Genomic DNA, 18,035 nt, shown 5'->3' on the forward strand with positions numbered 1-18,035 from the left:
CTCTCTTCATCTCCCGCTGAACAAAGGATCCCAGCTCACACAAGTATCAGGCACACAACACAAAAACCTGCTCCCCTGATTGGATGGCTCACGTTCCAAAGCACCCGTTATCTCTAACCATAACCCAAACACTGCTTCTACAGAAAGACCATTACATTAGCAGTGAAATCTTTTCCAGGGTGTTACACTGATTTTTCTCTCTCTCTCCAGCATCCGTCTGATCCTTCAGTTTCAGTTCCCAGAAAGAACTCTGAGCTGCACTTCATGGCATTCACATGTTCTTGTTTGTTTTTTCTTTGACTACTCTTATTAATCTTAAAAAAACAGATAACTTCAAAAGCAGCATATCATAGCAGCAACCCTGGCCTCACACTATCAGAAATATTCCCTTGGCCATTCCATCCCTCCACTATTCTTTCTGCAACTTAAAACTAGTTTATTTTCTCAAGAGGCTCACTAGGTTGGCTCTTGTAAGTTCTTTTTCCCCATCTTGGGAATAAAATGTTTGAAAATCCCTGCCTTTAGAAACACTTCTCTTTACCATTTCAAAGAACTTGGTTCTTGGATATTCAACTTGATCTTATCCTCAAGATTCTAGCAAAAATCACGTGCTGCAATTTGAAAGCAATGATCCATTAGTTCATTAGTCACCTTATGTGGTTGATTGGTTGTTTGGTAAATATGCTTTTCCAATTAGCCCACTGATTTTGAAGTATATGTTCTTTCTTCCAAATGTTTGCCTAAATGAAACAAAATGAAATAGAACAACTCTTTGCTTGTATTCTTTCTTGCATGTTTAGTTTTTACTAAATTAATTTCTTAAAATCATTTTTGATCACTTGTCATACGTTCCTGAAAGTTTGACTGGAAAACAACAGTTAGCATGGTTTATTATGGGAAGGTCACACCTAACTAATTTGAATAAATATCTTGAGGTAACATCATGTCTCCAGGGATGTGTGTAAGGCATATGACATGGTGGTCTGCTGCATTCAGTATTTGCAGTGGCATTTTCTATATTAGAGACAACTGTTCTACATAGCAGTTGTCCTCCATCCACCCATTTGTCTGTCCTTCGCCTTCACTGCTGCATTTAACAACAGTAAGAGTAAGGAAATGATTGTGGACTTCAGGAAGGGAAAGTCAAGGAAATACACACCAGTCCTCATTGAGGAATCAGGAATGGAAAGGGTGAGCAGTTTCATGTTCCTGGGTGTCAACAATTCTGAGGAACTGTCCTGGACCCAACATATTGATGCAATTACAAAGAAGGTACTACAGCAGCTATATTTCGTTAGAAGTTTGAGAAGCTATCATTTTTCACTAAAAACACTCACAAGTTTCTACAAATGTACCATGAAGTGCATTCTAACTGATTGCATCACTGTCTGATATCGAGGCGCCACTGCAGAGGATCTGAAAAAGATGCAGGTGGTTGCAAATTCAGCCATCTCCATCATGGGCAATAGCCTCCCTAGCATTGAGGACATCTTCAAAAGGTGATGCCTTAAAATGGTAGAAACTATCATGAATGGCTCCCATCACGTAGAATATGCCCTCTTCTCATTGCTACCATCTGGGAGGAGGTACAGAAACCTGAAGACACAGACTCAATATTTTAGGAACAGCTTCTTCCTCACCACTGTTAGATTTCAGAACGGACAATGAATCAACCCATGAACCCTCACTATTTTTTGCTCTCTTTTTGCACAACTTATTTAATTTAGTTTTTATACATATACACATATATTTCTTATTGTAACTTAGTTTTTTTGTTATGTACTGTACTGCTGCCACAAAACAACAAATTTCACAACAGATGCCAGTGATATTAAACCTGATTCTGATTCTGCAGTGAGGCCAAACACACATTAGAAGAATATCATCTCATATTCCACTTGGGTGGCATATGGTGCGTTGGTATAAAGATTGAATTTGAGTTTCAAACAACCCACATTCCTTGTTCTTTTCCCACCCCCATCAGTCCATCCAAAATCTCTCTCCCTTTTTTCTAACCTACAGCCCCCCCCACCACCAGCATTCCATTTTTCATCACCCACACATCTATCTGAATCCCTTCTCCCATAACTCTCCTTTCCTATCCCTTCCCACCTAGTTTTATATGTTAATCTTCCCACCCTTTTCTAGTTTCACCCATCACATTCCAGCCTCTGTATAACTACTCCCTCTCACTTCTATTTATTGGCCATCTTCTCTATACATTCTCAATCTCAATCCAGAACATTGATGATCATCCCTTTGCTTCCAGCTGCTTAAGCTGCTAAATTCTTCTAGCAGTTTATCTTATGCCTAATCAGTAAAGTGAATGCTCATGGGGAGCAAGAGAAAGTGGCAAGTTAGATCCAAGTCTGACTCAAAGCTAAGCTGCAGTAAGGTGGAGATTCTACAGGCAGGCATGAGGTCCCTTGTTTTTTTTTAGGATATATATTAATACAATGCTATCTAAATTATAATCTTACAGATGCCTCAAATTAAGCTTCCGCTGCAAATTTCTGGATCAGGTTATCTTCTTCCACCTATCAGCTCCCAGCTTCTCACTTCATTCCCTCCCCCACTCACCTAGCTTCCCCCTGTCTTGGCTTCACTTATCTCCTTCCAGTGTATATTACTTCCCCTCCCCTTACCTTCTTATTCTGGCTTCTGATGAAGGGTCTCAACCCAAAACATCAACTCCTTGTTCCCCTCCATAGATGCTGCCTGACCTACTGAGTTTGTCCCACTATTTTGTGCGTTACTCTGGGTTTCCAGCATCTGAAGAATCCTTTGTGTTTTGAATTTGGTCCATCTGCCTCCATTTATCTGGAAACTTCACCAGCTAGTGATCTGTTCCCAGAACTGTATTGGGCTGAGTGCTGAAGGCATGCCTTAGACATAAGAGCAGAATTTGGCCATTTGGTCCATTGATTCTGCTCTGCCATTCGATCATGGCTGATCTATTTCCCTCTTAACTTTTCTCCTGCCTTTTCCCTGTAAACTTTGACACCCTTACTAACCAATAGTCTATTAACTCTGTCTTAAATATACCCAATAACTTGGCCAGGTACAAGAGAAAGTGAATCAGCATCCCCACTCCAAAGTATCAGTGCTACCTACTTACTCCCTGTCTTTAAGGAAGAATGATATCTGATGAAGGGCAATATTTTGTTCTCAACAGGAATCATCATGTTATATAATTTTAGTATATATAATCATTTTTGAAGAAATTGAAAGTGTTGTTTAACTCATCATTCACCCCTGAAATGAGGTCTACTGATCTTTGTAAATTATTGCTGATAATTCAAGAATATTTTCCTTTGTTTGTACATTCTGCTTGCAATTCAGACGTTTTCAAGATTCTCCTGCATTTGAGGTAGGGCCTTGTATATTAATTACTTTCATAGAGGTAGGAGTCCTATTATGATATTTGCAAATGTTACAAAAATAAAAGCCTTCGGGGAGGAAAAAAGCAATAGAATCAGAAAGTTATCACTGGACTGAGCAGACTAGCAGAAAAGAAGCAAATGAAAATTAATTTAGTGGCATGTGTTGTAATGCATTTGGGGTCAAACAAGTAAAGGGAATATACAATGAATAGTAGGATACTGCGAAATGCAGAGGAACAGAGACACATTAGAATTCAAATCCACAGATATGGGCAGCCCACAGGACAGAGACAAAAATAGTTAAGGTGATATACAGAATATTTTATTAATCAAGGCCAGAAGGTCAACAAAGCTGGAGGAAATAAACATCTGAAATGAAACTCAAGGAACAACCAACAATTTCTTTCAGCACTTAAGTTCATGATAAATTTGCAAGTTCTCGCAAGTATTCTTACTCTTTCATTAGTAACTTAATATATTCAGTATGGGATATGAGTAAAAACTCAATTTCACATCGGGTACGGTAATTACCTGTGTGACTACTACAAAACTTGCTTTTTCAGTATGATATTTTGATTATATGAAATTGTTAATGTGAAATTAGAAATATTTATGGTAGCAAAATGATATCTCTTTTCCATACCTCAGTGTTTAGCTTTTGTGCTTTAGATATTTTGGTAAAGGCAATAAAGAATCAATCTGAGGAGTAAAATTTACCTCATGAAGTGGGAAAGCTGAATGAAACGTCTTGTTTCTCAGTAACTCACGAAGGCCACCTATTTTAAAAAGGTACGAAAACATTATGTACATGAAAGCAAATGGATGTCATTCTAATTTTAATACCTCCCCTCTATCATGTCTAAAACAACAGAACCCTGGAACATTGTGCAGCCAGTCCTAACCCTCCTGCAATTTAAGCTAACTAATGACTATAATATCATAATTCAAAGTGCTGATTCATGCCTTAAGCTCATCTGCCTTACATACAATAGTCCTTGCATTGAAATTGATGCAATTCAGAACATTAGTCCCACCACGTTCACAATTTCAGTCCCCATTCTTGCATGTAGATGTAACATCTATTTTCCGCACAACCACTCCACACACGGCCCTGGCACTCTGGTTCCCACCTCCCTGTAATTCTAGTTTAAAACAGCAAAGCAGCACTAGCAAACCTTCCTGCAAGGATATTGGTTCTCCTCTAGTTCGGGTGCAAACTATCCTGTTTGTACAAATCTCACTTTACTTGGAAGATAGTCCAATGATCCAAAACTCTGAAGCCCTCCCTACTGCACCATCTACTTAGCCACATACTAACCAATAATATCTTCCTATTTCTACCCTCCATAGCATGTGACAAAGGTAGAAACCCTTAGATTGCCATCCTGAGTGTCCTATCCTTTAACTCAGCACCTAACTCACTGAATTCACTTTGCAGGATCTATGTCATTGGAACCGAAATGGACCACAACCTTTGGCTGCTTATGCTCCCTCTGAAGAATGCCACAGACTCAATCTGAGATGTTCCTGACCTTGGCACCTGGGAGGCAACACATTGTCTGCGTATCTCATTACTGTCCATAGAATCTCCTGTCTGCTCCCCTAAGCTTCTTGTAATTTACTTCAGAGATGTGATTCCAGTAAAACTAATGAAACAGAGAATAGAATACACTGTATAAATTCAGTCCTTACCAATGCCTGGGATGGATGTGTTTCTGAGAATAAAATTTATAATTCGGATTCTGAAATGAGCAAATAAAAATCTATTATCTTCAGTCATTTAAGTTGATTGTTAATTGCTCTACAGTGTGTGGAGAAACGTTTAATGCATTCAGTGCTCCTAACATGGTTGGATGATTTGCAGGTTAATGACTGGCTCACCTGGAAGAGCTGTTAGGCACTGGATGGTGATGGGGAAGGTGGTGTGGGGACAGGTGTTGCACCTGCTATAGTAACAAGGATAAGTGCCTGGGGAGGGAGAGAGATGGATGAGGACGGATAAGTGGACTAGTGAGTCACAGAATGATCCCTGAAGAAAGCATAAAGGAGTGGGGAGAAGATGTGGCAGATGGAGGTGGGGGGAGGGAAAATCATATTGGAGCTAGTGGAAGTTGCAAAATATAATATATGCTGAAATTCGTAGGCTGGTGGGGTAAATGATGAGGAAAGGGGAACTCAATCCCTGTTCTGTCTGGTGGTGGGAAAATGTGGGAGGAGAGTAATAGCAAGACCAAACGAGCAGAATTGTGGGAAATGAGAGTTCCCAATCTGTCTGACTGTACTCAGTTCTATTTGTCAAATCTTTAGGGGCCATCAAGATGCTATCCTATGTCAGCACTTTCATCTGCAGTTGATCCTCTGCGAAACTTAACAGGATAATTATGGATATGAAAATATTAGAAAAGAGGCATTTCTCCATTCTACAGATGCATGGGGGAGGATATTATTCAAAAACACTATTTTGCATGTAGGGTACAAAAATTCATGCTTACTGTGGGAATGTCCATACAATAGCACCATTAATTTGTGCAGCTCTGCCATATTACCCTTTGATAATGTTACCAAATACGGATCCCAATCTGTCTGACTGTACTCAGTTCTATTTGTCAAATCTTTAGGGGCCATCAAGATGCTATCCTATGTCAGCACTTTCATCTGCAGTTGATCCTCTGCGAAACTTAACAGGATAATTATGGATATGAAAATATTAGAAAAGAGGCATTTCTCCATTCTACAGATGCATGGGGGAGGATATTATTCAAAAACACTATTTTGCATGTAGGGTACAAAAATTCATGCTTACTGTGGGAATGTCCATACAATAGCACCATTAATTTGTGCAGCTCTGCCATCTTTAGGGGCCATCAAGATGCTATCCTATGTCAGCACTTTCATCTGCAGTTGATCCTCTGCGAAACTTAACAGGATAATTATGGATATGAAAATATTAGAAAAGACTCTCAAAAGCAGTCAAGGTTCCTGGTGGTGCAATCCATTTTAGTCTTACTCATGAATAATATATATGGAGAAGCATTCAAATATATGAACATTCAAATTCATATTTAGATGATAGAAGTTTAGATGATGAAGATTTTTACCATTTTTGACTCTTGTGGCCCACTGAATTCAAAATGCCTAAGTGAATTTAATTAGCTTCTCATCAAAGGGTGGTGTGGAGATTTTTTTTAATAATTTAGCAAATATACATTCACAATAAATGCTTTCTACTTGGATAACAGTGATACCTGGTTGACTTTGAGACTGTATCCAGCCCAGTATTGCTGCATGTCCTTTCAGAAATATCCAGAAGATGTATATATTTTTCAAATAATTTCTCAGGGGCTTGAATTCCAAAGAATATATCAAACTTGCCAGTTTTTTCCTGAGGAAAAGAAAACAACTCTCATTTGTGATATTTTGTTTTCAAATTAATTATTTTATATATTTTATTTAGATACAGCACAGCACAGGCTCTTCCAGCCCAACAAGCTGCACCACCAAGCAACCCAGCTATTTAACCCTAGCCTAATCACAGGACAATTTAGTGACCAAGTAACCGACTGACCAGTACGTCTTTTGATAGTGGGGAGAAACTGGAGCATCCAGAGGAAACCCACGCATTCATGGGGGAAACCATTACTGCATTCCGCATTAACAATCTTTCCTCATTCTTAAGTATTGCAGCAAACCATTTAAGACATCCATTGTTACATTAAAAGCTTTAACATATTTTTCTATTTATGCTGGTTATGACTGCAGAAACTGCAACAGCACCCAACTTCCAAACCATTACACGCCCAGCAAATACCTCGTACTGCATCTGCTAATGGAGTGAAAGTTCTCTTTGATCCCAGGGAACAGCCTATGAAGACTTGAGGAGATTAACAGCTAATGTCAACTTTAGTCTTTCCTTGTCTCTTCTCACTAGTTTTTTTATTCAATCCAAATCATTGATCATCTTTTCTGCTGCTTTAGACTGGTAATAGTGCATCCTCCCTGGCTGCCTTTCACTCTATTGATTTTATGTTGCTCTCTTCCTATAATACCAAATATACTCAATAAATTGGTTTATAAACAGTTTTGCACTGTAAAATTATTTCCAGCATTCTGGGGATGACTTTCATGCCTCACAATGAAACTATCAATCCACAATCATTTTGCTTTCACTTTAACAGGAAAACTGTCCAATTGTATTTCCTTACCATAATGTTCATAGGTGGTTAATCATGCTATGCAAATTTCCCATTGTCTTTTGTGCATTAGCAAAATAGAGGATACTGCAATACAGCAGAAAAAAGTCTGTTACAACAATATAGTATGCATCATTTAGGCTCACTGTAAGGAAATCAGATTTGTTGGTGTGGTTGCTGCTTAGCCATACATCCGTTCTGAATTTACGAGTAGAGTGTAACAAAAGTACAGAATAGATATTACTTCATCCTCAGAAATTCATTATATGTGGTAGCTCTGGCTAATAAGTCATAAGAGCAGAATTAGGCCACATGGTCCATCAAGTCTGCTCTGCCATTCCATCATGGCTGGTTTATTATCTCTCTCAGTCCCATTCTCCCACCTTCTCCTCATAACCTTTGATATCCTGTCTAACCAAGAACCTATCAAACTCCACTTTAAATATACTCAATGATTTGGCCCCCACAACCGTTCATGGCAATGAATTCCAGATTTACCACTCTCTGGCTAAAGAAATTCCCTCTCGTCTCTATTCTAAATGGATGCCCCTTTATTCTGAGGGTGTACTCTCTGGTCCTAACCTCACCCACTATAAGAAACATCCTCTCCTAATCCTCACAATCTAGGCCTTCCAATATTTGATAGGTTTCAATGAGATCCTGTCATATTCATTCAAACTGCAGCAAGTACAGACCCAGAGCCATCAAACGCACCTCATATGTCAACCCTTTCATTTCTGGAATCATTCTTGTTAACCTCCTTTGGACCCTCTCTAATGCCAGCATATCTTATCTTAGATATGGGGCCCAAAACTGGTCACAACACTCCATGTGCTGTTTTACCAGTGCCTGATAAGGCCCCAGCATCCCATCTTTACTATTATATTCTAATCTTCTTGAAATTATTTTGAAATTGTATTTGTCTTCACTGCCACTTACTCAACCTGCAAGTTAATGTTTAGGGAAACTTGCACAAGGACTCTCAAGTCCCTTTGCATCTTTGATTTTTGCATTTTCTCCCCACTTAGAAAATAGTTCATGCCTTTATTCGACCTAAGTGCACGACCATACACTTCCATCTGCACTTCTTTTCCCATTCTTCCAATATGTCCAAGTGCTTCTGCACTCCCTGCTTCCTCAACACTACCTGCACCTGCATGTATCCTTGTATCATCTGCAAACTTGACCACAAAGCTATCAACTGCGACATCTGAATCTTTAATGTAGAACATGAAAAGGAGTGGTCTCAATACAGACCCTTGTGGAACACCACTAGTCACCAGCAGCCAACCGGAATAGGCCCTTTATTTGCACTCTTTGCCTCTATACCAGTCATCCAATCTTGGATGTTAGTAGCTTTCCTGTAATAGCATAGGCTCTTATCTTGTTAAGTAGCCTCATGTGCGGTACTTTGTCAAAGGCCTTCTGAAAATCAAAGTAAACAGCCTCTACTAACTCTTTTGCCTATCCTGCCTCCTATTTCCTCAAAGAACTCCAATAGGTTTGTCCGGCAAGATTTCCTCTTAAAGAAACTATGCTGACTTTCGCCTGTTTTATCATGTGCCTCCAAGTACCCCAAAACTCATCCTTAATAATAGATTCCAACATCTTCCCAGCCATTGAAGTCAGGCTAACTGGCCTATACTTTCCGTTCTTCTGCTTCCCTCCCTTCAGAAAGAGTGGAGTGAAATTTATCACTTTGCCGTCCTCCAGAACCAAGTGATTTTTGAAAGAACATTACTAATGCCTCCACAATCTCTTCAGCTACCTCTTTCCAAACCCTGGGGTGTTGTCCACCTGGTCCATGTGACTTATCTACCTTCAAACCTTTCAGTTTCCCAAGAACCTTCTTAGTAATGAGCAACTACACTCACTTCTGCCAGACACACTCGAATTTCTGGCACACTGCTAGTGCCTTCCATAAGACTGAGGCAAAATATTTGTTTATCCACCATTTCTTTGTCCCCCATTACCCTCCGGTGCCATTTTCCAGCAGTCCAATATCCACTCTCTTCTCTCTTTCATTCTTTATATATCTGCAAGAACTTCTGGTATCCTCATTGATATTATTGGCTAGCTTACCTTCATATTTCATTTTTTCTCCCCAATGTTTATTTTTAGGTACCTTCTGCTGATTTTTAAAAGCTTCCCAAACGTCTAACCTCCCACTAATTCTTGCTATATTACATGCTGTCTCTTTTGCTTTCTGCCTTTGACTTCCCTTCAGTCATGGATGCCTCATCTTGCCTTTAGAATACTTCTTCATCTTTGGGATGCATCTATAATGCACCTTCTGAAGTGCACCAGAAACTCCAGCCTTTGCTGTCCTGCATCATCCCCGCTAGTATCCCTTTTCAATCAACTTTGGCCAACTCCTCTCTCATACCTCTGTAACTCCCTTTACTCCACTTTAGTACTGATACGTCTGACTATCTTCTCACTCTGAAACTGCAGGGTGAATTCCAATATATTATGATCACTGCCTTCTAAGGGTTTCTTTACCTTAAGCTCCCTAATTAAATCTGGTTCATTACACAAAGGCCAATCCGAATTGACTTTCCCCTAGTGGGCTTAATCACAAGCTGCTCTAAGGCGCCATATTGTAGGCATTTTACAAATTCCCATAAGTTTGTAATGGGGGAACATGTCATGAGAGATGCGATGGGAGGTGAGGATCTCGAAAAAATATCTATCATTAAAGAAGTAGTGCTGAGCAAACTTGTGGACCTGAAGATAGCTAAGTCCCCTGGTCCTGATGGAATGCATCCCAGGGTACTGAAAGAAATGGCAAAAGTTATAGCAGACATTTTGGTGATAATTTACCAAAATTCTCTGGACCCTGGGCAGGTCCTGGCGGTTTGGAAGACGGCAAATGTCAAGCCACTGTTCAAAAAAGGCAAAAAAAAAAAGGTAACCATAAACCAGTTAGTTTAACATCTGTAGTTGGGAAAATGCTTGAGGCTATCATTAAAGAAGAAACAGCAAGGCATCTGGAAAGAGATGGATCCATCAGGCAGAAGCAGCATGGATTTAGTAAAGGCAGGTTCTGCCTGACAAACATTCTGGAATTATTTGAGGTTATAACGAGTGCAGTGGATACAGGGGAACAGATGGACATTATTTGCTTGGATTTTCAGAAGGCGTTCGATAATGTGCCGCATAAAAGGGTCATTTCCACTATTTTTTTTGTAGGATTTTCTGTTCAAGAGCATTGGTATCTCCATACCAGGCTGTGAAGCAACCAGTCAACATACACTCCACCACACGTTTGCTAAAGTATTAAATGTCATGATGAATCTTCACAAACTTCTAAGGAAGCAAAGGTGGCATCGTACTTTCTTTGTAATTACACTTGGATGCTGGGCCCAGGACCAGCCCTCTGAAATGATAACACTGAGGGATTTAATCCCCCATGAGGACTAGCTCTCTGGTTTCCTTCTCCTGAAGTCAATAATCATATCTTTGATCTTGCTGACACTGAGTGAGAGGTTCGTGTTGTAGCACCACTCAGCCAGATTTTCAATCACCTTCTTACATGCTGATTCAACACCATCTTTGATTCAGCAAACAACAGGGGTGTCATCAACAAACTTAAATATGGCATTAGTCACACAGTCCTATGTGTGAAGTAAGTAGAGCAGGGGGCTAAGAACACAGCCTTATGGTGCACCTGTGCCAATGGAGATCATGGATATGTTGTTGCCAATCTGAACTGTTTGGGGTCTGCAAGTGAGGAACGTGAGATTCCAATTGCACAAGAAGGTATTGAGGCCAAGGTCTTGAAGCTTATTGATTAGTTTGAGGTATGGTAGTATTGAATGCCGAGTTGTAGTCGATAGAGCATCCTGATGTATGCATCTTTGCTGTCTAGATGTTCCAGGAGTGAAGAACTAATGAAATGGCATTTGCTCTGGACCTGTTTTGCTGGTGGGTAAATTGGAGTGGATCCAAGTCACTCCTCAGGCAGGAGTTGATACATTTCATCACCAACCTCCCAAAACACCATCACAGTGGATGTAGGTGCTACTGGACGATGGTCATTGAGGCAGATCACCACGGTCTCCTTAGGCACCAGCATGATTGAGGTCTGCTTGAAGCAGGTGGGTACCTCAGACTACTGAAGCGAGAGGTTAAAGATATCGGTGATCATTCCAGCCAGATCAGCGCAGGTCTCTTGTACTCCACTAGGTACCACATCTGGACCAGATGCTTTCTGTGGGTTCACCCTCCAGATGCTTTCACATCGTCCGCAGAGCCTGAAATCACAGGGTCATTGGGGACTGTAGGAGTTTGTGAAGAATCCTCCATGTTTTGATGGTCAAATTGCACACAGGAGGCATTGGGCTCATCTGGAAGTGAAGACCTGTTGCCCCCTATGTCACTTAATTCTATTTTGTAAGAGGTAATAGCATTCAAACCCTACCACAGTAGTTGAGCAACCTTCATTGATTCAAGTTTAGTCCAGAATTGGCACTTCGCCCATGAGATGATTTTGCCTCTATCTCCAACTGATCTGTATCCTTTGACAAACTTCTTCAGTATATACAACTCCATTTTTTGTTGAGTAATAAGTTTGCATCTTCTGCAAACTTATTACTCAGCCCATCTAAAAACAGAGACTCCAACAGTGATCCCAGTGGAACATCACCGGTCACTCATCTCAAGACAAAGAACCATCCTAAACAAAAATGTGTTCATTATTCATTGCTCTGTTCCCCAAGTTATTGTTAAAAGATTAACTAGTCTAATTGGATACCCTAACCCAGACAAAAGAACAATAGGTGTTGCATTTATAAAATGCTTTTCATATGATTCAAAGCTCTACATCCAATAAAAGTAGTGAATTACCCCTTATAAGGGGGTTCAAACTGCACACGAGTTTTAATACGAGGGAAATTATAACAAATGATGTTAAAACTATATGGAACTACCAAATATTTTGACAAAGAATAAAGTAACAAAAACATACATTTACATAGCATCATTATGCAGTCAAAAATTAAAACCATAATCACAAAGACTTTAAGATCAGAAATGTTCAGAGATGCTTTTTAAACGGACCAACCAAAAGGATAAGAAAAACAAAATCTTACATCTAATGGTACTATTGCCATAGCAATGAAAATTAAGAGCTGCAAAACCGAAGGATTATACAGATGTCTCTCTGAATTTCAGAACTAAGGGGATTGAAGGAAACATTATGTTTGAGACAACACTGCCAATATATGGTAAATCTTACAAGGAACAACAGTGGAGGTAAATTCATAACTGCTTTAAAAATGTAAGTGGTCAAATGTAAAAAAAAATTATGAGAAAACACGAGGGAAAATGAACCATTGGTGTACCTCTCAGAAAACAAACACAGATGTAATGGCCTGAATAGTTAATTGGTTGAAAAAGACTACAATTCCATGAATATTCCCAGTGGTCTCATGTAAGCATAATGATAGGATTAGCAGTACAGTATATAAGATCACTGGGTTCATCAGATTTGTTGTGGGAGTTTGAAAGTGCATTCAAGCATTGTTACATGAATTCTACTTTTTCCCTCTTCCTGTTTTCTTCTTCTCTAGAAGTTCTACAGGACGAAATGTGATCTACGTCCACTCTGATTTTCTGGGCTCTGAGATAGCTAACAAGGTCAATACTGTAGACTCTCTATGGATGCACTGGTTGATTATCAATGGGGTAAGTGAGTAGGTAATATGTGAGTTAGTCCATTTCTCTGCAAGTGTATGCCTGATACAGAATATTAAGATATCTCAATATCATCCTGAAATCTTTCACTGCTTTGAGCACAACGTGCCAGAGATTCTTAGGAGTCAGTGGGATGCTTTGAGAACATCCTCTGCCCACAATATAACGATTCTTGAGCTGTAAGGAACTATTTATGATGTATTTTTCTATGATGCAAGGAAGAGATGAATTTTAGCAGGTAGGCAAATTGTGGGTTTGAACAGTAATTCACAAATCAACCACATAACACCTTTCCATGGCAGAAATAAGGAAACCTGGTCACGAATGCACAGCGCGGGTGGGATATCCAACCAACATACATAAAAGTTGCTGGTGAATGCAGCAGGCCAGGCAGCATCTCTAGGAAGAGGTACAGTTGACGTTTCAGGTTGAGACTCTTTGTCAGGACACTTGAAATTCCAGCATCTGCAGATTTCCTCGTGTTTGCAGGTGGGATATCCTCCTGTTTTTGCTCGACTTTTAGATGCTTGAAGAATTATTCATTAACTGAATAACACTCATTCTTTAAATCCAGTAACATCTTGCATTAGCAGTTTAACCAGCTCCTAGACCCCCTTCCTGGTCATTCTCATCAAACCAATCTCAAAAAGTGCAAAAGCAATAGGATTGTAATAATAGAGGACAGCTACTTCCCCAATATTAACTGTGATTGTTTCATTGTTAAAGGTTTAGAACTAGAATTTCTGAAACGCATCCAGTAAAGGTTTTTCGAGTCAACATGTTGATAGTCCTACTTCCAAAAGATAAGTACAAGACCCAATCTTAGACATTGAAACTTGGTAAGTAGTACAAGTGCCTGATGTGAGAATTTGGAGGGAATGACTATTCATGGTAGCAATGAAAGGGATAAGGCTGGTCTGGAAATTAAGATCCTGAATTGAGTTGAGGGTGGTGGAGCTGGCAATTTCAAAAATGGTAAGAGTAGCAAGTACACAGTAGGCCTACGTCAGATGAGTGGAGCCTTTTGAACGTGAAATAAGGAAAGGTCGGGGCCAACATGATCTTGCAAGGGTTAAAGGCAAAGAAGGAAGTTTCAGGAACTCCTGGATGTCAAGGTATATCAAAGGTTTGATAGAGGGAAGAAAAGATTTTTTGACAGATAAATACATAAATGTTAGCAAAAAAAGGATGAATTGGATGACTTAGTGGGCATAAAGGCAGATGTATTTCAAGCTGCTATGGGAAGCAAGGAGATTGCTGCGGTTCTCTGCATTGGCTGGAAGAAAGACACTAGATATTTAGACAAAAAATGTGCCTTTATTCAAATACAACAACAGAGATAAGCCATACAATTACAGGCCAGCAAATCTAATAAGACCACAAGACCTAGGAGCAGACTTAGACCATCTACTCTACTCTGCCATTCTATGGTGACTGATTTATCATCCTTTTCAACCCCATTCTTCTGCCTTTTCCCTGTAACCCTTGATGCCATGATTAATCAAGAAAATATCAATCTCTGTCTTAAATATACACAATGACTTGGCCTGTACAGCTATCTGTGGCAATGAATTCCAAGGACTCGCCACCCTCTGGCTAAAGAAGTTTCTCTTCATCTGTTCTAAATGTATATCCCTCAATTCAGAGGCTGTGGCCTCTGGTCCTAGACTACCCCACTATAGGAAACAGCCTTTCCACATCCACTCTATCCATAGCTTTCAATGTTTGATATGTTTCAATGAGATTCCCCCTCATTCTTTTAAACTTCAGTGAGTACAGACCCAGAGCTATTAAACGCTCCTCATACATTAAGCTTTCCATTCCCAGAATCATTCCGTGAACCCTCTCCAATGTCAGCACATATCTTCTTAGATATGGGGCCCAAAACTACTCACAATACTCCAAGTGTGATCTGATTAATGCCTTACAAAGCCTCAGTATTACGTCCTTGCTTTTGCATTACAGTCCTCTCAAAATGAATGCTAACATTGCATTTGCCTTCCTTACCACCCACTCAACCTGCAAGTTAACTTTTAGGAAATCCTGCACGAGGACTCGATTTCCTCTGCACCACCGATTTTTGAATTTTCTTCCCATTTACTAAACAATACGTATCTTTATTCCTTCTGCCAAAATGCATGACCATGCACTTCCCTACATCATATTCCATCTGCCACATCTTCACCCATTCTCCCAATCTATGTCCTTCTGTACATACCCTGCTTCCTCAACACTATCTGTTCTTGCCCTGTCTTTGTATCATCTGCAAATTTGGCCACAAAGCTATCAATTCCTTCATCCAAATCACTGACTTAGAAAGTGAAAAGCAGTCCCAACACCGACCCCCGTGACATACCATTTGTCACGAGCAGCTAATCAGAAAAAGGCCCCCTTTTGCTCCTATTCTTTGTCTCCAGCCAGTCAATCTTTTATCCACTCTAGTACCTTTCCTGCAATACCATGTGCTCCTTATTTTGTTAAGCAGCCTCACATGCAGAACCTTATCAAAGGCCTTCTGAAAATCCAAATAAACAAAATCCACCAGCGCTCCTTTGTCTATCCTGCTTGTTATTTCCTCAAAGAATTCCAACAGATTTGTCAAGCAATATTTCTCCTTTAGAAAATGATGCTGACTTTGGCATTTTTTTTTTATCATTTGCCTCCAAGTACCTCAAAACCTCAACCTCAAATACGTTCCATCCAGTGAAGTTGAACTAACTGGCCTATAATTGCTTTCCTTCTGCCTCTCTCCCTTCTTAAAGAGTGGAGTGACATTTGCAATTTTCTTAATCTAGTGATTCTTGAAAGATCATTACTAATACCTCCACAATCTCTTCAACTGCCTTTCAGAACCCTGGAGTGTAGTTCATTTGGAAGTCCTGCGTTTCAGCTTTCAGCCTAACTCCCTATATTTTTTGTTCAGGACCTCCTCCCTTTTCCGACCTTTGTAGTTGGTACCAATATATACCATGACTTTTGGCTGTTCACTACTTCACACCACCTTTCCGCCTCATCCCTTCTGTACCACAGAGACAGACTCAGTGACAGAGACCTGGTCACTGCAGAATGTGAGTGGAAAAGAAAGTATTCAAAAAATTCTGAGGAGCAGGATTAATCTCATTTTGAAAAGCAAAGACGAAAGATGATCAGCGTGGCCTCATTGATCGATAATTCTGCTCAACTAATTTGTTTAAGTTGTTTTAAAATACTTACAAAATATACTGCTGAAAGCAGGGAGGTTCATGCAGCCTACATGGGCTTTGTCAAAGATGCATATGGATGGCTAGTTGGACAGGTCAGAGCCCTTGAGAGCCAAGGGAACTTAGCAAACTGGATCCAAGATTTCAAAGATGCAAAGGTCCTAGGGAACACCAAAGAAAGGAGGGAACCTGAGCAAACCACAAGATGCTGGAGGAACTCAAGTGTTCAGGTATCAACTATGGAGGAAAATGGACAGTGAATGTTTTGGGTCAAGAAGTAGGACCTTATTGTACAAGTCCATAGACCCCTAAAGATGGCTAAGATGTATTTAAGGTTATGAAAGAGGCTAATGGGATGCTTTCACAGAATATAAGAACATGAAAATCATGGTATAACTTTACAAAACCTTGGTTGAGCCATGGCTGAAGTGTCCAGTTCTGGTTGCCACACAATAAGTAAGATGCAACTGCACTGCAGAAGGTGCAGAGGAAATATACCATGCTGAAGCTTGGGATAGTATGTTTCCATTATGAGAGGCTGGATATGCCTGATTTCTTTTCCCTGCAGCATATAAAGGTATACAAAATTAGATAGGGTACACCGATAAGGTAGGTAGGAGGAAAGATTTCCCCCCATAGAGGAGATGTCTATAACCAGAGGGCAGGAGTTTGGGGTAAGGAGCAAGCTGTTTAGAGGGGATCCAAGGAATAATTATTCCATCCAGGTGGCTGAAATCAGGAAACCTCTGCCTGAAGGGAGGTGGCAGAGGTAGGTTAATTCAGGTACAACAACTTAGTATCACAAGTAACTGGATTACTAGAGCTGCAGACCAAGTACTGGTATATGAGATTATTATTGATGGATACCTAACAGTCAGCATTGATGTGGTTGGTAGAGAAATCAAGAGCCCTTTTGTAGGTGTTACAGTTAGTCCGTGAGCCAGTAGGATTGGTTGTACCATCTGAGGGGAATAATGCTCATAGTGATTTTTGGCAAGGTATGCACCTCTAGAGTTAGAAAATATGTGATAGCATTGCACCAGTGGTAGCTTTTTTTTAAATCATGCATTTTATAACACTAGTCTAAAATAAGCATTTCTGAAAAGTAGCCAATATAAAGTACAACATATATATTCAACCTAGTGGTATTTTGTCATCAGCGATCCCTCAACATTGAAATTTGTCACAATGATAGCTGAGTTCAAGCACTTTTCATCAAATGTTGTTATAAAATTCTACATTGAAAACTATGTCATTGATGGCACTCGCAGTACAGTGCCCAATTTAAGTAGAGTGAATCATTTCATTTATAGAAAAATATGTCTGTTGTTTATTTTGGAAAAGTCAATAAAAACCCTAGGACACATATAATCACATGGATTTGTAGAGAATTTATTCAGGAATTCAAATAAGTGATCACTTTTTGTATATATTCCGTATTAACCTCAGTACAGCAGAAAATGTTACCACCCCACCCCCCAGGTAAAAAACCTCATTTGGAGAGATTTCTGGAGCTTTATCAATGTCATATTTTTCATATTATTGTATCAAATCAAAACAATCGT

At 39.7% G+C, this 18,035-nt stretch overlaps 1 protein-coding gene across 1 annotated transcript in view; it reads right to left on the bottom strand.

Annotated features, from left to right (window-relative positions):
* LOC134353765 (anoctamin-9-like) overlaps window positions 1–18,035 on the bottom strand; it is a 133,761-nt gene that overhangs the window by 94,517 nt on the left and 21,209 nt on the right. Inside the window, exons 4-8 of the mRNA XM_063062114.1 lie at window positions 6,629–6,765; window positions 5,076–5,125; window positions 4,959–4,973; window positions 4,101–4,159; window positions 652–740 (exon numbers count right to left, since the gene is read on the bottom strand). Coding sequence (XP_062918184.1) covers window positions 652–740; window positions 4,101–4,159; window positions 4,959–4,973; window positions 5,076–5,125; window positions 6,629–6,765 — 350 coding nt within the window. The remainder of the gene's footprint in view (window positions 1–651; window positions 741–4,100; window positions 4,160–4,958; window positions 4,974–5,075; window positions 5,126–6,628; window positions 6,766–18,035) is intronic.

This window comes from Mobula hypostoma, chromosome 11, assembly GCF_963921235.1.
Source record: "Mobula hypostoma chromosome 11, sMobHyp1.1, whole genome shotgun sequence".
In the NCBI taxonomy this organism is placed as follows: Eukaryota; Metazoa; Chordata; class Chondrichthyes; order Myliobatiformes; family Myliobatidae; genus Mobula; species Mobula hypostoma.